The sequence below is a fragment of the Xylaria bambusicola genome (genome assembly GCF_022495145.1).
Source record: "Xylaria bambusicola strain CBS 139988 unplaced genomic scaffold F5B22scaffold_56, whole genome shotgun sequence".
Taxonomy (NCBI): domain Eukaryota; kingdom Fungi; phylum Ascomycota; class Sordariomycetes; order Xylariales; family Xylariaceae; genus Xylaria; species Xylaria bambusicola.
The window spans coordinates 133,875-158,348 of NW_025953609.1; the positions used below are offsets into that span (position 1 = coordinate 133,875).

The 24,474-nt window shown below is 48.7% G+C and overlaps 7 protein-coding genes across 7 annotated transcripts; 4 read left to right on the forward strand and 3 right to left on the reverse strand.

The window, feature by feature from the left end:
- Positions 1-5,199: 5,199 nt before the first annotated feature.
- On the forward strand, positions 5,200-6,103 carry F5B22DRAFT_650641 (putative MYND domain protein; the record flags this gene model as incomplete). The annotated part of the gene is made up of 3 exons (XM_047979346.1): positions 5,200-5,486; positions 5,578-5,585; positions 5,646-6,103. 3 exons carry the CDS (start codon positions 5,200-5,202, stop codon positions 6,101-6,103), a joined length of 753 nt encoding a protein of 250 aa, XP_047826767.1.
- Positions 6,104-6,263: 160 nt separating this feature from the next.
- F5B22DRAFT_445817 (uncharacterized protein) lies at positions 6,264-9,779 on the reverse strand. Its single transcript, XM_047971917.1, has 2 exons — positions 9,132-9,779; positions 6,264-9,047 (listed from the first exon to the last, which is right to left on the reverse strand). Exons 1-2 carry the CDS (start codon positions 9,569-9,571, stop codon positions 6,425-6,427), a joined length of 3,063 nt encoding a protein of 1,020 aa, XP_047826768.1. The 5' UTR covers positions 9,572-9,779; the 3' UTR covers positions 6,264-6,424.
- Positions 9,780-11,020: 1,241 nt separating this feature from the next.
- Positions 11,021-13,134, reverse strand: F5B22DRAFT_445836 (26S protease regulatory subunit 6B). Its single transcript, XM_047971918.1, has 3 exons — positions 12,525-13,134; positions 12,347-12,445; positions 11,021-12,295 (listed from the first exon to the last, which is right to left on the reverse strand). Exons 1-3 carry the CDS (start codon positions 12,719-12,721, stop codon positions 11,326-11,328), a joined length of 1,266 nt encoding a protein of 421 aa, XP_047826769.1. The 5' UTR covers positions 12,722-13,134; the 3' UTR covers positions 11,021-11,325.
- A 1,562-nt stretch (positions 13,135-14,696) lies between these two features.
- F5B22DRAFT_445845 (uncharacterized protein) lies at positions 14,697-15,913 on the forward strand. The gene is made up of 3 exons (XM_047971919.1): positions 14,697-15,430; positions 15,514-15,581; positions 15,647-15,913. Exons 1-3 carry the CDS (start codon positions 15,238-15,240, stop codon positions 15,800-15,802), a joined length of 417 nt encoding a protein of 138 aa, XP_047826770.1. The 5' UTR covers positions 14,697-15,237; the 3' UTR covers positions 15,803-15,913.
- Positions 15,914-17,994: 2,081 nt separating this feature from the next.
- On the forward strand, positions 17,995-20,104 carry F5B22DRAFT_623404 (putative methyltransferase-domain-containing protein). Its single transcript, XM_047976045.1, has one exon. It carries the CDS (start codon positions 18,408-18,410, stop codon positions 19,671-19,673), a length of 1,266 nt encoding a protein of 421 aa, XP_047826771.1. The 5' UTR covers positions 17,995-18,407; the 3' UTR covers positions 19,674-20,104.
- On the forward strand, positions 20,105-21,951 carry F5B22DRAFT_623407 (uncharacterized protein). The gene is made up of 2 exons (XM_047976046.1): positions 20,105-20,600; positions 21,340-21,951. The coding sequence occupies exons 1-2, from the start codon at positions 20,436-20,438 to the stop codon at positions 21,883-21,885; spliced, it is 711 nt and encodes a 236-aa protein (XP_047826772.1). The 5' UTR covers positions 20,105-20,435; the 3' UTR covers positions 21,886-21,951.
- Positions 21,952-24,218, reverse strand: F5B22DRAFT_623410 (CRAL-TRIO domain-containing protein). The gene is made up of 4 exons (XM_047976047.1): positions 23,610-24,218; positions 23,465-23,514; positions 23,172-23,400; positions 21,952-23,119 (listed from the first exon to the last, which is right to left on the reverse strand). Exons 1-4 carry the CDS (start codon positions 23,826-23,828, stop codon positions 22,394-22,396), a joined length of 1,224 nt encoding a protein of 407 aa, XP_047826773.1. The 5' UTR covers positions 23,829-24,218; the 3' UTR covers positions 21,952-22,393.
- Between the last annotated feature and the right edge of the window lie 256 nt (positions 24,219-24,474).

Sequence of the window (24,474 nt, forward strand, 5' to 3'; positions counted from 1 at the left end):
TTTGGTTTTTGGATATAGTTCATGTTTATACGATGTTGCTTTGTTAAGTTTGGAGAAGACTTCAATAGTAATATCTGATTGGCTTCCTAAACATTTTCGATTTGTCCAGCGGATTTGAGAAATTTTATATACTTCATGTCGCAAGAGAAGGTTCTACTTGATGATCGCATTGTTTAAGAACAAAGGAGATGCTGAAATATTTCGAAGACATTGTCCTCGAGCTGGACCTTTGACTTATAATCTAGTTGAGTTCAGTCACGTTATTCTAGTTAACAAATGACCAACTGGTACTTGATGATGTGATCATAGCATTCTAAGAGCCAGAAGCTTGATAGCTTGCATAGGGCATTCGTAAGCTTATATCAACGCTTGGTGACGTCCTAGACTTAAGTTGGTCTGTACTCCTCTTAATTGGACTCTTCTTCTTTATGAGTATAAGCACATATGCTTGCTCTCTCCAATTCGCACACGGTCACCATCTTTTTCTAACTTCACTATCGCAAAAACCTGTCAAGCGAAGTTTATTCGCATGTTGAGTTCAATATCAGAGTAAAGGCAGTGCAGAGGATCAAACCTTTTCTGCATTTCTTCATGACAGCATCTATATTGACGGAGTCTACCATGCCAGCATCGAGGTCATTTCGGTGGTTTGCGGACGATACGGTGGAATAGATACGTCGTACTATTCAATTGTCATCAATTCTTCATCATCCTTGGTCCTGAGATGGTCGAAGCAGTAAAGAACGGTTGAGTCAACACAGCAAGTCACCTCTTGAAAGGCCCCATAAATGTATCAATCACGGTGACAAGATGTAAGGATGACAAAAAGTATATCTCTAGGGGAGGCACAACTTTAACGTGTAAGCAAAAATTGAAACAACAATGAGGATTGTTCATGGCAGCCTGTGGTTTCACAGAAGATTGCCTGGAAATCTGTTTGCTTTGAAATGACAAGGTGGTCCTCCTCAAAAACCATGCCACCATGAACCTCAAGTCGACGTGCCGTTTGCCTTCAAGTAACCTACTCGCACCTATAGTATCTTATCAACTCAACACACTCACCTTTTATATATAATGCACGCTATCTATGTATGTTTATTATTATGCATGCCATCTGTACACGCTTATTATTAACCACCATTCTACAGCCAATCGTCTCTTTAGGTAGTGCGCAAGTAGAGGTGCCGCTTGCGGCTGCGGGGAAATTTTCGGAATAGCTTTTTGGTATTTTCGGTCAATTGCCAGTAGCGTTTAAACAATCCACATTGTCTGCTGTGGATATCTGACGAGATCATAGCCCTAAGTGCTTTTGGGTCGGGTTGTGTCGATAAAGCTATTCGCTGTTAAGGAAGATCATTGTCGTGTATATAGATGTAAGGCTCAACTGTAGGATAAGAGATCAAGCGAACCGCTCGGTTATTGCTTGGATTTGTTCTCTTGGTCTAATTATGCTATTGACTCAGCCACCCAGTGCCTGACAGATGGATAATGTTGCGGACGACAAAATACTCTATGTATGAACCAGTTCTGCATCGCATGTACATGTGAATATCGGCTTCCTGCACGATGCATAGCACCAGACAGTATGTGTCTAGTACCTATAAGTAAATACTTCACCACGACCTTAGCGGGGCGCTGTGGAGGTCTTGAAACCTCCCTCCTGAACTAATCATAACCCGCAAATCCCCCAATAAAACCGAGAGTGTGGTGAACAGGTCGAAAGTATAAACAAATCCTCCCCAAGACAAGACAAGGTTGGCGGTTCGTTCACCTGGTAAGATCCCTGCTAGCTTCCAGCTTCTAGCGTTAGCTCTGCAGAATCAGTGGCAGCAGATAGATCGATCGGGTTAGTTCAATGCACAACTACCGAAACCCGGCTCCGCGCATCAACTGGGATGGGTTAGGTGGGACTCACGCTAACACAGCATTTAAGGTTGTGTACTAGTAAGTACATAGCTCTGTACATAGGTATATATGTAGGTATAGTCTCGAGGATGCAACTTCATTCGCAGCCACGATGTGTCCCCTGTTGCCCAATAAAACGAGGGACTATATTCGAGACAACAAAGGCTATAGAAGATGAAGAAACTGAATGTTCTCAGACAGCAGCCCAGGGGTCTTGGAAAGATGTTTCGTGCCGCGTCGCCTCGACAAACATCCAGGTGCGCATCGATGTGGTACGCCAAGGTGGGGGATTCTGGGGGGGTGGTGTAAGGCGACCCCGGGCGATCGGTTCGATCTCTAATCCGGCTAGTGTTGTCCAAGACTAGTTAGCCTGTGTTCGGGTCATCCCTTCATCCCTTCGTTCCACTCGCCACACTCTCTGTCTTTCTCCGTACTTATATAGTTACTCCATGTATATCAAGTGTAGGCAGTCTCAACCAATTTCAAAGTGTCAGTCCACAGCTTCATATAACTTTCCTAGTGATAGATATAATATCGGGTGACAGGAGATTTATTAACATTCTAGAAAACTCCATACTTTGGGGGTGTTCCCGAGTGGCCCTTTGTGATGAACATCGACGGCGAAACTGCGCAAGGGCCAATGCAGCGGGTGGGATCGCGACGAGGAGTGCGATGACAGCAACGACAGCTTCGATAGACAACTGCATAGGAAACGTGGGCCCAACCAGTGGCGGTATAACTTAGGTAGGGTTCAACTAGAGAGAACATATAGTAAGAGCAGAGACTGGTGGAAAGACGGTGGATGGGGATGAATTATTGCATTGAAAAGAGGACGACGTATGGGCGGAAGGCGGTCTTTAAACCTACTACCAAAGGTGCATTTTCGAGATGGCACAGGCCGCGGCGTCAGACGAAGCAGGTAGGATGTATGAATCAGCAGAATGTTGGCTTTTACTACGGCTGTACAATACCTATAGGTACCAATAGCAGCAAGCTGAGCCAATTGGGGTGCTAAATAGAACGGCGCTATTGAGCCTCGATCGTGCCGTTGATATCCCCACAACGGTTCCCATCTCATAGAGGTATACTTCCGCCTTGACTACCTACCGGTGGGTGAAAGCCGAGAAAGAAGGTTTGTACCGGTGCATACCAAAAACATCCTTCCTTAACAGAGGATTCGTTCTACCCCCGTACGTCTCAGAACCCTGTGTGTATCGTGGCAAGGGAAGGGAATCTGTCTGCAGCTGAGGTGCCTGCAGAACTCGTTCAACGCACCCCGTCAGCCATGACTCGCTTGGCAAAATCCTACGCTCCGAAAGGTTCGGTAACAGGTTGGGGTGTAGACGTAACGATACCGTACAGTACCAACAACAATGTTCACTACTCCGTACATGGGTTAGTCGTACGTATGCAAGGCTCTTTCGTGGCTGTGAGCAAGGCTTTCGGGTTGAGTTTGCTTCCAAGTTTCGACCCCGCAAGTAGATTCGACATCCCCGGCCTTGACGTAGACAAGCGAGCGAAGTCAAGCACCATGTTGCAGTCTAGATTCAATGGAAAAAGATCCTTAGATGCATTCAATACCTTAACTACAACGCCACGAGCATCCATTACGAAGGATAGCATGTGATTACTTTAAGCCAACTTTGCGGAATGGATAACTTTTACGCGACACGTAGCTTTGCTTCCTATAGTACAGTTGCGATTAACATTCACATCCAAGTTAAAGTGGCGCCCTTTGAGGAGAATATGTTCAAGACCAAGCTATCCTCGGGACGAGATGATGCAGCCCCCTTCAAAACTCACCGGCTCCGACGTCCAATGTGCTCTCTGCAGCATTACCAGAGTAAGGAATCTCATCATCCTTATACTGGGGCGTGTACTGCCACGGGTACACGATTCCATGACCTTTGCTGCCTAGGTAGCTATATACAGTAGTCTAGTTCTGCTTATATAGGATTGCTATCGGTGCTTACAACAAGGATCTTGCAGCTGAGGTGTTTGCAAAATCTTTCGCATTGCATCCCTGTAACGCCATGTTCTGTGCTTTCTGTTGGATTGCGTCACGCTCCGGAAGGTGTGCTTATCAACTTTATACCCAACCTACTTAGACACTGCATGTCTACCTGCATCTCACGTGCAGGGATCTCCATCATTAAACCATGTCGTCTCCGGTGCCGGTGACGAAAATACAATGGGAGGGCCCTGTCACCAAATGATTGGGCAACCTAACCCGCGGTATATGCATCGCCTCTCATCCTTTAACTGGTGCGTGGAACTGATGCGTGGGTAGATCTTGCGCGGCGGTTGAAACACTGTAGATCCCATCAGTCAGGCTTAATACGGTGCAAGCACTACTCAAGTAAGCAAAGAAACCCTTCCTTGGCCTCTTACAGTTATAATGAATTTCGCTTTTCTATTTGGGCTTGAGCTGCCCAGTGGATGACAGTTCTGTTAGCAGTGACCTATTTATGATCTGCCTTCATTGTGAAATATAATTGTAGATAGTTAGCCCTAATCTGCTAGGTAGCCCTTATACATTTGCTTATTAAATGAATCACAAGTAGAACATGTACAGAGCTTGGGAATACCGTGATATCTGAAAGTGGCTTGTTAATAGGTAGCAGAATGGTGGCCTACACATCTCTCTCATGTCTCCGATGTGCGGCAAATTGTGCCAGGTGGAATTGGCCGAGACCTAGGTATACAGTTCAAACACCAACCACATCACCGTAGGACTGGTTGAACAAAGAGGCAGCTACATGAATCGTAGGAGCCATAACATTGAGTTGTCTACTTAATACTAGATAAACACACTATTTACCTATATCCTAAGGCCTCTGTCAGCATCTAATTGAGGTTTGCACTGTAGTTCTCTTGCCTAGCAAATACGACCAGGACGATACAGCACCCCGCGGCAACCACAACCCTAGGAGGCTCATTAGGCGAAGCGCTGATATCTGTGAGGCACGGACTATATTTTGAATCTAGACGCATAACTAACGCAACAGACCGAATATCGGTATAAACCGTTGCAGCTATCCCATGCTGGCCCCCAGGTCTGAGACAAGAAACGTAGACGTAGATTGTACCAATCAATGCTCGTAACCTGGGCAGCACAACTTCTTTGCTTCTGCTGCCTGGACACCGTGCCTAGTGATCCGTGCCAGGAGCTGCCGTTTGATATAAAGGTGAAGTGTCAGTGGTGCAAACTCCCCCTCTTATCTTGTCCTCATCCTTTTCATTCCCCTCATTCCCTCCCATATCAGGACCAATAACGTGGGAAATCTGGCCAAAATGCAAGGAAACTGCAACACTTGCAAGAAAACTTCCTCTGATCTGAAGAAATGTGCCAAATGCACAACCACGCTCTACTGTTCTCGAGAGTGCCAGAAGGCGGACTGGAAGACGCACAAGAAGCTCTGTGGCAAACAGGCGCATGAAAGATCGGAGACAGGAAGTCAATCCTCTGCTGCATCCGTCCTCTCTCCGTCCAAAGGTCTGGAGCAGCCCATCACTAAGCCCTTCACCCGTCTCGACAATAACACCTATCTACATGATCGCCCGGAGACAGATGTCTATCGGTAAGTACAAACGGCTCCGTTGGCTCATTCCAGACTACTGACGCTGTCACAGTGAGTGCTACTAGCCACCCCGCTTAGTACCTAGCAACAGAGTGGCCCGTTCATCCAAGAAGACGAAGTTTGGCTGCGAAAGATTGCAATCGTACTAATTCATCGCAGGTGTCTTGATCGACGCCTACCGCATGAGAGTCGAGGATGAATACGTCTTCGAACAAAATACGGCCGTAGACAGCCTCTACGGCGGCGCCGAATCAGGTATCGTTGGCTTCCGCAAGTTTCTACGAAAAGCCGCATCGCGAAGCGGACTCCTACCTCCGTGGTGGAGTGCAGCGAAGCAGAAGGCCTGCGAGAAGCTCGGCATGGACAGGGACGAGTGGCAGGACCTTCACTGCGCCGTCGAGAAGGGCGACATCATCGAGCATTACGGGGACCAGCGGTTCCCCATGCAGTTGCGGATGCTGGCCGAGGCAATCATCGGCCGCGGATTCGGCGGAAACGACGGCACCCAGATGAGGAAGATGATGGCTACCATGGAAAACGGCGGCGTGGGCGCTGGGGGTGGTAATATGATGACGATGGACCTTTTGACTGGCAATCTCTCGGCTCTTCGCGCATGATCATGCTTTTGGTTTTCTGAGAGGGTGTAGATAGGACCGATGGTCGGGTACGCGTAGGTTGGGAAAAGTGATTTGTATATGGGAATTCTGTGAGTTCTCTACCTCCTTATCCAGGGCCCAGAATTGATCGTATCGCTCCTCTTTTGTGAGGAACACCTCTGAGACGGAAGTTGTCCGTGATATGAGTATTTCATAGTTGGGTACCTTCGGAGCTCACTAGATTCCTCCGGAAGAACGTATGTGACAACCGCAACCCATATTCCTGGGTCAGTATAACTACAGCAGCGATGTGTTCTGCAACAAGCACCACAGATCAAATAACTACCGTGCAGTCTTATCATTTGGCTTTCGTCTGCCGACCTTCAATAATGACACACACCTCAATAATCGCGAGGGCCTCTCGGCACGGTAAATTGTCTTTAGATGCTTTGTCTTCGCATCACCAAAAGCGAGTCTAACCTCTGGCCACACAGCACCAAGCGACCAGCACGCCCGCGCGGCCCTCCGAATGAGATGCTCCGAGACTCGCATTACGAAGTCATGGGAATAATCAAGTGCTTGAGATAGTTGGAAGAAGCGCTTCAAGATAGTCTCGCTGGTGGCCTCGCCATACAGGGTACTCCCGGAATCCATCGGAACCACGTGATTGACGGAAGCGTTCCCCTGTAGTAGCTGGCCCAGGACGCGCAGGTATAGTTCTTCGTCTTGCCTTTCGATCTCAAAGCAAGCGAAGAGAATGTCGATCCACGCAGTTGTAGGTTGCTGTCCTTCTCTGCGGTATACCGGCGCGTTCGGGTCCGCTCCATAGTCGAGAAATAAGTCGAAGATCCCCGCGCGAAGACACGGGCCGAAATAGGGGAGCAAACGAGATGTCAGTCCATCTCTGGTTTGGTGTATTAAAAGAGACAAGAGGGATGTCCATGGTGTGTTTCGAGGCTTCGCTTTATCCGAAATCGAGAGTGGAAACTCTCCGTTCGGCTTTTGACCGTGTTGGAACAGGAGCTTGATCGTTTCGACGTGCTGGCTAGGACACCCCTCTTCCAGGATGACGGCGAGGGGAGGCCAGTCAAAGATTTCCAAGTATTCTACATTCGTTGCAAGCATTTTCTCGAGGTATTTCGGTAGTCGCGATTGAAGAAGCCGCTCTCTGAAGTACAGCGAGGCAGAAGACGCGCGGGCAGCGCTGGTCCCCAGAGTTGCTGTTGTTAACACAGACTCCATGTCATACAAGAGGAGGCGAAATTTATCTCTAACTAGAGTTTTCTCTGCGTCGTGCGTAGAGGCCAAGGCCAATACCGCGCGGAGGTGCTCGTCCAACATACCCCCATCATAACGCCCCGGATGGCGCCGGTGTGGGATGCCGAGTGGTAGTATTTTTATGTAGGCTAAGTGGACTTTTGCTAATGACAGCTCAGGATGAAACCACGTAGGACTCTGCACGGCAAGTCTGTCCGATACATCAGGTAGACTGAGATAATCAGCGACAGTACGGTGAAGAAACTCGACTCGATCGCCATGAACTTCTAATAAACCTTTACAATAAGCGTTCAAGCGTCGATGGACTCGGTCTCGTATGCTTTCTCGCTCCCCGTCTGATCGCGGCCGCTTGATGTGGAGGAAATACTCGTCATCGCGGTATTCTCCGTCGTGGAATTCGTAAAACAAGATGTTTAAAGGTTTCTCTGCAGCCCTAGCTAATCTCAATGTCCCAGCCATCTTCTCGTGGTAAAATGGTTCTACTGTCTGTAAAATGTGGTCGAAGAAGCTTTCCAAGTCTGAAGGAAACTTGGCTAAACGACTCGAGAGATCAGATAAATCGTCGTCGTTCGTCAGACCATTCCGGAGCTTGTCAGTAACTAATGACACCCAAAGAAATACGCCGTGCGATTTTTCTGCAATGTAATCGATGAGTTGACTATCATAATTAGCCTGGTCAACAAGTCTTTGCCACCGGGGGTGTGGGGTTAGCCGATCCTGAATATATTGGCGTATGTCGCGTTTCGTGAGGTTGTGTAGACACAGATATTGGGACCTGTCATAGCCGAAAGCGTCGTGGAAGACGTTCCAAGGTCGACTTGAGATACAACACTTAATGTTTCTCAGTCGGGACAGTCTCAGAAGTTCTTCGGACACTTCGAGATGGTCGCCATTGTATTCGTCAAGTCCATCGATGAAGAAGCAAATCTTAACATCGACCTCTGGGGATGTAACCAGCTCCAAGATGTGACGAAGTTCTTTAGTCGACCATGGCTTCGCAGCGGCGCTTGACGAGAACTCAGACTCCCACCTTTCTGGGCATACGGTTTTGAGGAGCGACGGGAATTGGCGGAATACCTCAAACAAAAGTGTCCGCAATAAACCCTCTTTTGACTTCTGCATCGGCGTGCCGAATATCCAGAAATAGTGACTAGATATGACTAGTTCAGATGGACTCGACCACTGTCGCAATGCAGCGTGAGTGTTTGGACTATCGGCCACATGCTTTATGAATGTTGACTTTCCCGAACCAGGGCGGCCGGTCACCCAAAATATTCCCTCTCCCTCCTGAAGCCAGTGCAAAAGCTTCGCTTCATCCTGTCGCTCTTCTACATCCACCTCATTAGTAGAGAAAGCCCATTGGAATGTGCCTGGATGCGCCTCTGGTATGGCTTGGTGGCGTACAACTCGTGATTCGAAGGTCAATGTATCTAATATCGCTTGCTGTTTCTGAATATCGTTCGCATTGACACACAAGTTCTGCATCTGCTTTTCGAGCTCAATGACAGGCCCCGGGTGTCGAATCCGATGTAGGCCATCTCCAGAATTCTCTAACTTAGTCACTTGAGATTGAATGGAATGCAAAATATCCCGAAGCTCGGCGAACTGGCGGTCTTGGTTCAAACGGTGCTGTCCGCCGTCCTTTTGCAGTTTTGCAATACGTTGCTGCTGGAGGTGCTGAAACTCACTGTGTCACGAATCAGCTCATGCCCAAGTTGGGATGCAGCAGCTCGGTCGGACACCATCAAGCGTCAATAAAAAGGGGCCAGACCTTGATATAGAGCAGATTAGTAAAGTTAACGTCAGCTGAGTTCTCTGTAGTCGCTCGTCAAGTTGACGGATCTCGGGCATTCTCCATCTTGACTCAATCGCCTTGCGACAACATTGGTACCACGTCTTGTGTTCGCCTTCTGCCTTGAGCATGCGCGTGATCTCTAGTAACTTATTGCAATCATGCTGACACTCGGCGACTAGCCCGAGCAGGTGTCTCGCGTCCGAGTTAGATTCTAGCTCCGAAAGATCTCTATTGGCATTTTTCAGGCCAAAGCTGAATTCAAGGAGATTGGAATAGACAGTGTCGACGTTCTGAACTTCTGCGGTAGATCTATTTGCTGATTCATGAAGCTCGGAAGCCTGTGATACCAGCTCACCAGCGAAGGAGAGAAATTGAGTCACTGTGCCAGCTATGCTTAGCGCAGATAAGGCATCCATGAGCGATCAAAGTTGCACATTTGTAGATGCATTAAGCATGGATGATGAAGTTCCTCACGAATCTCGAATACAGATGCTGACGCGGGGCCACTGAGACGCCCGGCTATTATTAGCTGCCGCCGTTCGATGCGATCCGTTCCGCTGAGTGTCTGCCTATATGTCTCTAAGCCGTCTAGCTAGACTTGCAAGGGAGCTCAATCCTAGTCCCCGACGTATAGATTTGCTGACCATTGGGAGGAACGGATCCCGGACCGGGGATTTGTCTGCCTGCCAAGCCCTTGTTGGGGGTTACCGAGTATATAATCTGGAGTGAAGAACGTGGCTGTGCAATCACCAGCTCACTCTTGAACTCGGGCGGTAATGCCAATTCACATGCTGGATGTCAAATGACAGAGCATCTTCACTCATGAATCCTAGCGTGGATAGACGTCGGTGTCGCTGGGTTCGATGGACAATTCTATCATGCGGCCTCATAGAATAAGAATTCGTTCAGTTGGAGATTGAAGAGCAGAGTCTTGTCACATGCTCAAGCATGGGTAGTAACCGGAGAACTGGTTCGTGCTGCATATTCTCTCCGAACCTCTGTCTGCCCAGCATTGCAATACTACCAAAGAACAAATATCATAATCGGTATCCCAATAGCAAAGGGGTAACATCATTGGAAGCGAGAAACATCTAGTGTGAACTTTCACACACCGTTGGGGCTCAGCCGTGAAACCCAGTCTTCGCGAGCCCAAATTACACAACGCAGTCGAATAGGATCAACAGTGCTATTTCCATGGGCCTTCAAGGCAAACAGAAATTGAGACGCCGGGAAAGCCGCCCTGTCAAACACAGCAATTTCCCTCACAAATGCTACTGAGTTTCATCTCAAGGTTACGATATGTAAAAATCACTTTCCTTTCAGCCTGTTCTCACGTGTTAATCAGCGGTCTTCGAAAATTGCCTCTTCGATCACTGTGATAGATTAAGGTGAGTTCGCAGATATGGTGCCGTGCTCGCACAGGATGTGAATTCCCAGATTTACAGAACTCATTGACGACCGGTACGCGTACCGAGCAGAGCCTGATCGCTGCACCATTCCGTATTAGCGTTCTCATTGTCGGTGTAAACGACGATTCTTTGGTCCATTGAAGCAATTCCATCCCAGAAAACGGAAAATTTTCTTCTAGTTTAGAGCGTAAGACGCAGTCTTGGTCCCCTCATCCTTGGCTATTGAATACCTTCTCCCTAAGCCTGGAAATAGTCGAGTATTGAAACGAGCTATCTCAAGGAATATTGCTCAGAGAAAAGCCCGTCTTGAATGAGTTTGTGGAGTTTATAAACTTCAACTACTCCAGGTCGGCTATCAATGAGAGAGCGTGGCGAACTCTGACGACTCGTACTCTTTTAGTCTTTCGAGGGGGACATATTCATACACCAAGCGCATAATTTGACGGTGTTGTCAAATAGAAAAAGAAAATATCACACAACGACATCACCACATGATTTATACTGCCAAACTCCTCGGAGCTATACAATAGGCAGCATCAGAGGGGAGCGGAGATTGTAATCTCAAGGAAGTTATGAAATATTGCGAGTATGGGTGTACCATAAATACTGCTGATACATTGAGCAATATTGTGCTCAGTAGAATGCTTAGTCCTCATTAATGTTCATCCGAACTTCTGTCTACCTATTTTATGCCATGCCTCCAGAAGATCGTCGCCCTCATAAATAGGCATACCTCGGTTGATATGTCGTCCTGTATGAGTTTATTTATAGAAATCAAACTTGTTCTCGTCACTCGTCCCCTTGACCTGGCTAGAGTACGCATCTTCCAAATCAGATTGGATGATATTGTACCTGTTTTTCCGGACAGCCCGAAGACCAGCTTCTTGCATGATCGCAGCAATAACGGCACCACTCAACGGATCATTCCGTACAATCAAGCTATCCAAGTCGACTTCGGGTGCTAAGCTCATCTTGCCAGCAATGGTTGAGAAAATAAGACGCCGTTCTCTTCGATCTCTCAAACTCGGGAACTCGATCTTTCGGTCCAACCGACCTGGTCGAAGCAGAGCAGGATCGAGCGTATCCGCTCGGTTCGTGGCCATGATGACCTTCACATTTGAAGTCTGGTCAAAACCATCCATCTGGTTCAAAAGCTCAAGTAAGATACGCTGCACTTCTCGGTCGGCGCCGGTTTGCGCATCGAAACGCTTGGTTGCAATGGCGTCAATCTCATCGATAAAGATGATGGCTGGGGAGTTTTCTCGAGCCATACGGAAAACGTCTCGAACCATTCGGGGACCTTCACCAAGATATTTCTGAACGAACTCGGAACCAACAACGCGAATAAAGTTCGCGGTTGTTGAGTTGGCCACAGCCTTGACCAACATAGTCTTACCCGTACCTGGCGGACCGTACAGGAGGACACCTCGTGGAGGGTCAATACCAATCTGTTTGTAAAGATCGAAGTGCGTTAGGGGAAGCTCGACAGCTTCCCTAATCTCCTGTTTCTGCATATCCAACCCACCGACATCAGCATACGTCACATCGGGTTTTTCGTCAGCGCCCAGCATAGCGATGGACGAGTCAGCTTCAGGAGGCAAAATATCGACAAGAGCATTGGAGTGTCGGTGAAGAGCAACGGATGACGATGGCTTCAATAGTTCGCGATCGAGTGTAGAAAGGATCCGTACAACATAATTCGAGCCTGTACTGGATTGAACTATGCCGGTGCTACAGGCTGTTAGAAAACAATGCGGCATGATAAACGTAGTCGTAACTCACTTCTGGTCGATCGCTTCCATGAACTGGCCGATGACTAGAGGTACACTCTGAATTCGCTTGATCTCTTCCTGTGCGCGTACAAGCTCACGCTTTAGACTCCTGCAGTTTGACGGCGTTAGCCTCGCCCAATGCTTCATGCTTCGTCCCAGGGGCATGGGGCAAACCCGGACATGCATACCTCTGCTCATCCTTGATGTACTCTTCTTGCAGCTGGATGTATTCTAGATGCCGCTGCAGCTTTTTTAATGTGGCGTACTCATCTCCTCCTTGCGACGGGATGCCCTCGATGTTCTCGACATTGGGTATGGTTGAAGGGATGGGCTTGCTGTGTGGCGCCACAGTGTTGGCCGGATTCTCTACCGCTACATCACCCATCTTGACCTAATTCTGTGAGGAGGGTAGATCGGAAGAGGCGGAAGTTTCGGCGTCTGGCTGCGTCGTGATGGCACCAGAGATCAGGACGAGATTGATTGTTGTGCAATGCAGAAATATGATGGAGTAGATGACGGAAGAAGTGACTACCTAGCTCTGTATGCTGTATGCTGTAAGTGAAAGCTACCTAGGTACCTAGGCTGGAGAGGCGACGCCAGCCTTGTAGCCTTCAGCGCTTCACTAAGCGCGGCCTAACCGTAGATGGGATAAATTGCCCATTGAGCAAGCTGAGCCACAATTCTGATAAGACAGATGTATACTTATGCCAATAGGAGGAGTATGCATTAAAAAGAAAGCACTTGAGGTCTCCGCTGGGGCTAAGATAAGATAAGACTAAGAGCCCCTGTTAATGTGCCAGTCATTGATCAGTTCACCATATCAAAAACCAAGGATTCCAAACCTGTGCTAAACCAAATGATGCAACCTCTACCGTTCCGGGCCGGGTAACTAAACCTCTCTGGTAGTTAGTACGGGGGTTGAACGGCGAGTCGGTTGGTGGTCAGGTCATTTGTCAACGGTTAACTACTGTGCTATGTGCTTATATGCCTGGCTAGCACACTGTAGATATCGCATCATCCTCCCTCCTCCGGCACCGCCTAAGTTGCTGGATTGCGGATGAGTCAAGGCAGACAGACGAGACAGACAAGACAGGCTCAGGACTCGGTGAAGACGATATATAGCCAAGGAATGGGCTCATCAGCTATCATTCTCGCCTGCACTGCTACACTGTGTTCCTACCTGCAGCACCTCGCCCTGACCATCTGGCTGGATCATGACTGAACAGGCTGGTGTTGCACAGCTTTAGTGTTGGAGGTTAAGTATGCAGGCCTCGCCCTCAAAGGCAAGACTTGATTCTGCTTGATATTGCCCTGGCTAGAGTCAGTCAGCCAATCACTAGAGTTATTAGGTGCTGGATGCCTACATAGAAGGTTATATCTATTATACTTCTATTCTGCCTATGCTTGTATCCTAGGTATGCTGGTTGGAAATACCCCATGTCATATCACCAGTTCTGCATAATTAGTCAAGACTCTATCCAAGCAGTTGTGAATTACAGCTCATATATCCGAATATGATAAGCCGTTAAAACAACAGTGTCCCATTTGCAGTTCCTGGAACCACCATAAGCACTTACCCCATACTCAGCTACCTATCATGCCTCATGATGTATGCGTCAGTCAGTTAGTTATCCTAACCTACCTCAAGTAGGCATCCCTTGTCAAGTTGTAACTGTATCGCCTCTGGTCTGGCTTAAAGGTATGGAGGTCGTAGTGGGGCTTTGGAGGAGAGGGGCAACCGTGGGGCCGCACTTATGTCACCACCCGCAGCTGTACAGTGTGCCGAGTGCCTCTTTGGCCACGGGGATTAGCAGATAGAGACCAACAGGCCAGTCGATGCCAAGTTGCATGTACAGTTGGCTCGTTCGGTTGGGGCAGATTGGGGGTGATAAAATCAAGTCTGATCAAGGTTGTCTGTACCTACTGTTGAGTACCTACCGGCAGGGTCTAGTACATAGTAGGTCGATACTGTACAGACAGGCAAATCCATAATCCATTGAATGCCTGCCTAGGTATGCCTTAGGCACATATGTAGTAAGGAAGACTTTCCAGGTTCCCTCTTTCCGATACCTGCTCCGACGGCTTTGGATCGGGTGTTGGTTGTACTGTACCTACCGAACCTGTCATACCGGTATCTTTCTTCCATATGGAGGTATGTAGTACTTCATGTACCGAACCGCCTGCACGTCGTCGTCTCTGCACCTGCACCTGACCCTACCTACCTGCCTGCCTTGACTTTACATACTGTACCTACTTCCTGAATTCACCATCTGACCTCCTTGAACTTCATTTTGTCCTTATCAACATTTTCCGCATATTGTTCAGCCTCTCGTCTCTCGTCTCTCGTCTCTCTCAACACCACGGCGTACCTCATACTGCAATCAACCAACCCCAGACGTAACACACACACACACACACACACACACACACACACAGTACAGAGATACGCGCCTTACATCTCGAGTCACTCTGCCGCTCCCCTGGCCTCCAGCAAGACTCCGGCGAGGCCTCACAATCACCGCCACTTCTACCTCTACATTTCACTCTATTTCACTCTACTTCTACTTCTATCCTTCATTGCCTGCTTCTTGGATTCTTTCTCCCCGCATTTGTCATTATTTGACTGCTTCTAACCCCTCCTTTTTATATGAGCGTCAGACTGTGTCTCGCTCAATCGTTAGGTCTATTGAAACTGCTCCCAACCTCCGTCCTCGGTCTTAACTTGGAGTGCCTGTGGCGTTTCACTTGTGCTAGTCCACAACTTTGTTTCATGATCACAGCTGCTCTTTCGTCGCCAGTCTTGGCAGCACCGTGATTCACCACTCTACAACGTCTGTATCTTTCTGTTGCGATAGTGCTATTTCGAATTCGAAGTATCGGCGCTCGCCCTCGTTATCGACCATGATGTCATCTACTATCGCCATTCCGACTTCGCGCTCTTCAGCTAGTCCCTGTGGGCAATCAACCAAGGCTTGCATGAGCTCTTCGTCCTCCTTCTCAAGCTCTCCACAGTCTCCAGCTTCGGCTGGCCCAGAGACACCGGTGTCCGCTCACAAGTCAAAGGCGATACACCACCGTCGGCCGAGTTTGCTAAGTACGTTGCATATCTCACATCAATCCTACCATTGCCCAGCAATGAACGAGCAACTGTTTGCGTTCATACTAACCCAGTGCCAGGCTCCGCTCTGTCTAAAGAAAATTGCACGCATATTAATGTTGGCGAGCCAGACGGCCCGCCTCGGCTGGTAAGACGATTCTTCTTGATCATGCCAACAGGCAGAGCACAGCTGACTGTCGGCTCTTCATATAGATTTCGTACCTAGCCTCGAGCCAAGGCTTCATGTGGAACCCCGAGATGTTTCTCCCTTCATACCTTGACCTGGACTATGAACCCTTGGAGAACCGCCGAGAGCCTGTTCACGAGATCCGACTCAGTGACGAGGAAATTAAGAACATGCTGCCATGACATGGTTATCGACGGCCCATGATCACTTTCTATTCATAGACCTGGAAACGTCTTCGCAAGATTACATGACCATTTTCGCAATACTACGGCGCCTGGATTCGGGTTATATCACTTCCTGCATGGGAGCACGGCCATGAAATTCGACAAGCTTCCTTTCTACGGGGGAATTGAGATGGGGCTGTTTTCTATGCTAGGCTTGGAGAACCAACAAAGAACAGCAAGTTACGATTCGAGGGTATTGTCTTTTTTTTTTTTTTTTGATCGCTTTCTTCCCTTGGGAGGGCTGGACAGAGGAGTTTGGGCGTTATGGTCGAATTTGTTATGGCGTTTCTCTATACCATTACATGATATCATCCCCTTTCGGGTAGGGTCGGAGTCAGCCGTTGTTCTCTTAGAATGTGACGGCTGCCCCACAACAGCTTGCCCTGCCATTCGATAGTACTATTATCACCACATTATGAAGACTTCTTCTCTCAGCTCAGCCATACATAATAACAGAGCACTGGATGTGTTGTATTTTTTCCCCTCAAGAGCTCCAGTATTACGCATATGAGTTGGGCTTCCATACCTGTATCTTCTTTGGAGTCATCCGGGGTTGAAGCAGCTCATGATCAGTCACGTTGCAAGAGGCCCAGATTAATGTGACAGGGCGAGCAAACGACGGCATGACAACGCACCCGGGAAATTTCGAATCCCAACGAACTAGCAAACACGTCGTCAAGTTACGGGTTGTCATCTGTCGAGACATGCATCCCGTAGGTGGTACGGTAAACGCCGGCAAGACATTTCCCGTCCGTTCTCTTTGCTCTCTCTGCTGTGACTGCGTGAGGGAGACACCACGTTATTGCGGGGCATACTACCTACCTCATGTACAGTACCTGTCCACAATTGAACTTGCATAGTTATAGGTTGCAATACTAAAACTGATGATTTTTTATTTTATTTTCTTTTCTCGGTATTTTCTTTAATGGAGCGCTGGAGATGTGTACCTTACATGTGTTGGCAGCACCTTAGGCGTCAACCGTTTAACTTACTGTATGGGTTGGTTGGTTGTCTTCTGCTCATGGATGAAATGAACGAACGAAGGACGTCTTAGAGGTGAGTGGGTACATAAATTACTACCGTAGTGGGGGTTACTAGTGAAGTGTATGTACTACCTAAGTATCTAGTCTAGTATACCGGTACCTCACTGACCCGCATACCGGGACACCTGGACCTCCGCCGGCGCTTAATTGGAGCGAACGTTGTTTCACATGTACGTAATCTAGCGAAGGTAATCCAGTCCTTGGTTGATTATCAGATTCGGTATAGGTCCTATATCTGTGGCTGAACTATGTGCAAGAAACTTACTTACAGTAAAGTAAGTAAGTATATTACAGTACGATTACTTTGCAGATATTTAAGGAATGAAAAGAGGCATCTTTGACGACTTGATTGGTGGGATGGTCGTGAGACAATGGCCTGTTACAGTGCAAGGCGAACGCCACAGTGTGTTGTCCACTGTACTGCGGGGTCACGCTGGAGGCGGTGTACTTAAGTACTTACGCACTTGCGTAGTGTACTGACTGTAGTGTAGATACTACTGCATGTGCAGGGCTGGGGTGCGATAAAGAAGAGGGAGAGAGGGAGGCCGGCGGAACTTGATAAGGCTGGCTGCGTCAGGTTTACTTACCCCACGAAAGAAGGACTCATCCCACCATGAGAGATGCACGCTATCCTGTCCGATGCTGCGTTATCGGCATCCCGCTGGGTCGATTTATCCCCGGTTGGTATTAGTTCTGACGTCGTCTTGTCTCATTGGATGAAGTGGTTGACTCATTGATATGTTGGTCTGTAAAGTGCAGTTAGTTGATAGTTGTCAGCTTGCGATTCTTGTGATTGTGAGAATGCCTAGGTAGTAACATGCCTTCTATTGGTGTTCAATTCTTTGATCAAAATTGGCATGTACGCAACAGTGTACCTACAGTAGGTAGTTGAGGTAGTGTAGTGTACCTACCTACATGTACGTAGTTAGTTTATACCTCCTACGGACAGTGCATAGAATTCGGAAACATGCATGAAAATTAAGTACTTTATGAGGCTTCAAAGTGAGGCTGCGGTTCTTTCCCCATTCGGAAAAGAAATCTGAAGAATGGTACCTATGCTGGTGTGGGGTACGAGATGTCGCTCTGTAGGTAACACACCCGTACTCAGTATGAATCTCTGTTAGCACCGGTACACCAAGCTTCTCCGACAGACTTCTGGTAAGTAAGTAAGTAACTTACAGGGTTCACCTCGGCAGGTCATAGCTGGGACCTGATAACCTTTTTCCTCGAGTGCACCAATGCAGCGACGTTTTGAGTCTACCTAGACACCTGATTTGAGAGATTTTACATATATTCGGCATGGCTAACTGCAGCAGTAAAGCTTGTTTCCGAAAAGCTGAAATTATATGATTGGGTAGATGCAGTCATTATCTTGGACAATCTGAAGAACCTATCGGTGTCCCGCAGCCAGCCCGAGACCCGGGGTTCTACTACCTCTTTACCATGCAACTCGCTATGGAGGATATATCATTATATCGAGGGCTATAAAACTGCACGGCTCCGGTACGCAGAGATTCAAGATGCATTACATTCGGCTCCTTCGCCCAGCGAAGATCCTAACCTCCACAGGAAGGCTGGTCATCTCGATACTATTTACAATCACCACTGATCTTGGGGACTCGTTTCTATGTCCGGAGGATGGGTCAATCGATCTGATAGTGGCAGTCGAGGATCCCGCTGCAGGTCCGGTGCGCTCAGGTGCGGCCGTACTGCGGGGGGCAAAGACATGCAGGTATAAGTGGAAGACGGGAATGCGCGTCCTAGATGCCAATTTTACATTAGCGCCGGGTTTGAAGAAAGAGTTGGTGAACTGCAGATTCTCCATTTATCCCGTGCAGCAACGGCCTCGGAAGCCATCAGCGCCGTTAGGCGCTCTACATGTCGGCGATGTTCTACCATGGACGGTCGACATGAATCCGATACTAAGGATGGGTGTCATAATGCCAGCGACTTTCGAGTTCGTGGATGGTGTCTGCGCTACTGTGTCAGTCCGTACGCTTGGACTGAGGATGCATCACGGTGCTGGAGAACGCGGAGAAAGTGATGAGAGTTTAAACCTTCAGTTCGAAGAAGACATCGGCGAAAGTATAGCGCGACATATCTGGGATGCAGGCGTAGTCACCTCCGCATACCTCGCGGACGCATCTTCTTCGCCAGAAAGCATTCGCGAAGTATTGCCGATAGAGCGTGACAGTTTCAATGTCCTTGAGCTCGGAAGCGGCGTGGGGATCTTAGGGATCACAATTGCTACCATTCTACCGGCGGCAGCTGTCGCTCAGGGGCGGAGGCTCAAGAATTCTAGAGTCTTGTTAACAGATCTAGAAGAGGCTGAGGAACGTGCGAGGTCAAATATTGCCAAAGCTGAAGCGACACTTGCGACTAGTCACACGGAGGGCGCAAATGTTACCATCGAGTACGAAAATCTTGACTGGGATGAAGGTCTTGAGGGCCGCTTCGGGCCCCTCGTTTCGGCTACGCCATGGGATCTTATTGTGCTAAGTGACTGCACGTACAATGTTGACTCGCTGCCGGCTCTAGTCGGAACGCTGAGCGCTTTACACACTTTGAAGGAACATCATCGCGACCAAGAGAACAAGGGCCCTGCCAAGTCCTCTGTATTATTGGCCACTAAACCGCGACATTCGTCAGAGGAGGCATTGTTCGAACTTCTGGACGATCAGAGCTGGACGTATCGGGTGGTTAAGGAAATTCCGCTTCCAAAGATTGGCGAGGAGGATGAAGTCGTGCAAGTCTATCTCTTGCAGAAAGGTGCTCTAGGGACATGAGCCTCACTAGAGCGAAGGTCTCTTTTATTGTGATACTCGGTGTGCCGAAGGGCATATTGTCATGTTACATCGCCTCAGATATAATGCGTGCTTCTATGTACGAACCCGACCACAGCCATGATCGGATGAACAGACTCGGTAAGGTGTAACTGACACCGCATGGGAATTCGCACTTCCGCAATGGCTCCGTCGAATCATACACATTGGCATGTATGAACGATAATAGCCTGGTGCCCTTCGGGTCGTATTTTGCCTGCTATATTCAGTTACGGCCTCAAAATTTCATAGTAGATTCCGTCCAGATATAAAGGGCAGTGGTTCAATACATCCCTGGAAGGTAGCACGCATTTAGAGGATGAAGAACTTACGAGTGGCTCCAAATGGTCTCGTAGATATCATTTATGAATCCGAGCTTAGTTATCATGACTTTCAATCATCCTGTGATCTTCTGCGCATAAGGCTTCTCGAAGTGCAAGATCAGAACACCATCGCAAATGGTCGGCGATATATGGGCAGAAATATGCATTTACGGGGATCTCTATACATCTTATAAAGATAATATACCCCGGCCCATTCAACAATCGAAGTCCACCCCTCCAAAAGTCAACAAGATTCAGCAACAGTGTAAACACCACATGGACCAAACCACCAAGCCATCTCGATTGCTTGTTTAGGCATCGCTTCAATCAATCATACAACTAAGGTCTCGTCCAGATACTCGGGAGATTACAGCCTATTCATCAGCAGTATCCCGGCGCAGCAATGGATTCGGCGCGCAAGATCGAACTCCAGGCGCCCGAGGATCTCGCGTACCTGATCGCAAACGTCCGACGCGCCGCCACAGCCCGCATCGACGAGGCGTTCCCACCCGTCGACGATAGCACCGAAGACGAGCTGCGGACGCGGATCGAGGAGCAGGTGAACGAGGTATGATGGTTCTTCTTTTTCTTTTCTCTTTCTTTTCTTTTTTTTATGTGCATCCCATTCAATTGCAGTTTTAAGCATCCTGAAATCTCATTTCCAATCACGTGCATTTCCATCCTCTACTCTACCGTCACAGCCAAAGTCTTGGCATCGAGTGACTGAGGTGAAGGAGAGAAGAGCAAATGAGAAAGGGATGGAGAGCCCCTTGCTCGATATATATGCATGTTTAAGCAAAGCTCCAAGCACATACGACCATAGGATCTGGAGAACGCGGGGTCCCGTCCGCTCCCCCATAGCTAAGCCAGATACCGCCAGATTAGTAGTTGGGTCGGTGACGACCAGCGAATCCCTGGTGTTGTATGTTTTTGCATTTTTCCCCTGCATTTCCCATTTTCCGTTGTTCTTTTTGACCCTTGCTTCTATGTGCCTCGCGGGTTCTATTTTTACTTATTGTTACTATTTTCCTTCACTAGGCCGTTGGTCCGTCCTCTTGAGCAAAACACCACATACAGACCTGCACATCGCGCCCCATCCCCACACAAGCGCATCCCAACAAGATCTTTGTGTAGCGTTCCTCCACAGTTTGCCTCCTCCCCTGTCCCTACTTTTTGTATCCCTTACATCTTGAGGCAAACTCTTGTTTTAACGTCCTTTCTGTTCTCTTCCTCGTCTATCTAGTAAATCAAGAGGCGCAACTTCTCCTCCGCAGTGAAAACTAACGTAAACGCACCAATTGATCTAGTACATCATCAAGACCTTCAGTCTTGCCGCCCCGAACCTAACCATCAATGGCCTCCCCGTAGACCCCTCGCAATTCCTCTCCGAAGCGTCTCTCACGACCTCCTCCGAGCCAGAAGAAGTCTTCGAGCCCTTCGATGCGCGCAAGCGCGCCCGCGTCGAGGCCCTCACGGCCGAGGAAGAGGATCTCCTCCGCGACATTGCGCGTCTGAAGAAGAGTGTCCCGGGGGCTGTTGCGGGTGCTTGGGCCGAGGCGGCTCGTAAAGGCGTCAAGGAAGACGAGGAGGCCCTCGAGAAAGTTAATGCTCTAGCTACGGCACAATTCGAGAAACCTACGCCCCCATCTGATTCAGATACAGATGGCAAGAAGGCAGCGGCTAGCTCTTCCAACGTGCTGGCGATCACGCCTCTGGAGCGCCAGGACGATGTCGAGACGAGCTTCGATGACGCCGTGCGTGGACTCGGCCGTCTGAAGAAAGAGATGCCGGCTGTCGTCGCGCGGATGGAGAGGGCGCGGAAGGCGGGCGAATATGTTATCACGGAGCGGTGATGGCGTGGGACGCGGGAGCTACTGGGCCGTGCGCGATGGACCTACTTATCTGTGTTTTATGAACGACTGGTCCATGCGGGCCCAAGTGACATGTATTGCTAGGAATTCAATGATACCCTACCCACTTCGACACCTCTTTTCCATCTTGGCTTTTGTCACATACGTGAAAAGGAAGAATGGAACATTCGAAGCGTGCATACTGACTCGCAGATTGCAATGTCAGCATGCGATATATACACATGTAAGAGAATAATGCCTTTTTGAAAATTATGCTATGCCCTTCCATGTATTTACGTCTTTCCCAATTCTTTCCTTTTCGATATATCTTTGATCTAAACAGTTCGACCTCGCCTCGCTCCCCATTGAACAGTAACCTTCGGCAAAAAAGTGAGGGATATACACTTGAATTACCTGTCGAGGCATCGAGGTATCAACGCCATCACAAGCGTTATCCACAACAACCAGAATCGTGGGCTTCCCGTTTCTTCTTGGCTTGACATTTGTCCACCTATGCAGGAATCTTGGTCTCCTCTGTCACCGGTGCCTCGCTTGAGGTAGGAGCACCAGCGCCCTCCACAGACTCAATAGGCTTGCTCTCGATCTTGGTGTCTTCCACTATGGGCGCCTCGCCGTCAGCGGTGGCTTTCTCGATCTCGGTAGGCTTATTTTCAATCGTGGTGGCTGCATCATTCTTCTCCCACCAGGCAGGGCGTCTGAACTCTGGATCTTGCCATGGGCCTGCATCACTCAGTTCGCAGCCTCCTTCGCACTGGCACTTTCCATAGAAACTGGCCGGTAAGTTTTCTATCGGGATGTGCTTTGGTAGCTCGGTCTTGGCCTCAGGGCCAGTAAGGACATTAATTTTTGAGGCGGTGACTGGGTCGAGAAAGCTCTGCACGATGGTCCAGGCGCCTTTTTGCCAACGATTCGCATTAATGACAAACATTTTACCCATGCGTTCAGGGTAGTTGTTGCCGCTCATCGCCGACGTCTGTCTGATATAACTATATATCTTCCCAGGGCGGAGGATGCTTACACCTGCGATGTCTAAGACAGAGCATGAAGTTTCGACAAGGCGGCCAGCCTTGCGAGAACAGGCAGGTAGTCGCGGATCCACCATCCTCTCATATTCGACAGCTAAGTTAAGGATCATCTTATCGCTCGTGTATTCTTTCTCTTCGAGTGCGGCGAAATCGACACCTCCGAGCTTCTCGAAATAACATGGTCGTCCGTCCTGTGTACTTGGTCAGAGCTGTCGGTACCTCAATATGATGATAGATCTCAACCTTATCTGTCTTGTGATAAAACTGAGTGTAGTAATCTGACAAGACTCTCTTGAATTTTCCGTCGTGATCCCAGATTTTGACCTCTTCATCGATGTTAAGCGGTTGTGGGGGAGGGTTTTTGAGAGGATCCTTGTTAGCCTTCGAAAGTAATCTCGGCTTTCCGGCGAGTTGTTTGTCTTCTTGTTCCACGATGGTCATGGCTTGTCGCCACTCTTGCGACTCCTGAATCCTGCACGTTCCATCATTATTAGACTCATATAATACAGGAGCAATCGGAATATGAAAGGCCTCACATCTTCTTGGCAGCAACCACGTCAAATTTTCGGGCACGAAGGAAGCGTAACTTTTCGACAAAGCCGTTAGTGATTACATGTTTGCTACAAGTATTATGACTGCTAGGTCTCAAGATAGGAGAGAGAATTCGAGCAGGCACCATACCAAAGTCAAGGTGTCAAGTTTTCCCTTGAAGTTTTCACTCTCAAGCATCATCCGCAATTGATGAACCTGGGCCTGTTGGGTAGGGGTCACAAAACCGGGATGGCCTTCGCGTTCCTCGATAGAGGTAGTAGGGAAGTCGTAGTGATCATATTTGGGATCTAGCTCCAACTCAGTGGGCTCAGGCTTCTTGGGAGCCGCGGCTGAGGCGGTGGAAAACATGGCCGTCAGTGGTTTGGTGAGGCGAGGGGAGGAGAGTAGAGATTGATGGGAGAGTAGATATGAAGAGTAGGAAGCTGCGAAGGGGGTAAATGATGCTAGCTGGAAAAGAAGACTTTCGAAATATCGGTCGTAGGTCGCAGGTATTTGGGGGGGAGGGTGTGGAGAAGGAGAACGAACTGGGAAATAAGGAGTTTAGGCCCTCACTAAGTAGGACCTTTGATGCAGACACATGCGGCGGGCAAGGTGGTTATTCCGCTGACGCGACATGGGTGTACACCCCCGGGTACCTGTCGAAGCATGCATCGTGCAGCAGACTCCGAGGTCACGATCTACTTAGCCTTAGGTATCACCTTGGCCACAGGCACACTAAGTTATGGTTGACTAGCTAGGTGGATTCCTCGATAGGGGGTTTAGAATGGGAAATGAGGATATTGGTTCACCGTCATTCCACACGTATCCAAACGCATTTCTTAGCCAGTAGCTTTAGTCGAGGTGATACGAGGTACTTATAATTACTACTATGTACATGTAGGCAGGCGTCTACAATACCTACCTACAGAGGGATGTTGCGGAATTGCCGCTTACTTTTCTTCCATGGGAGCGGATAAGAAACGTGGTACTTGTACCGGCATCCTGCCCCCGGGGC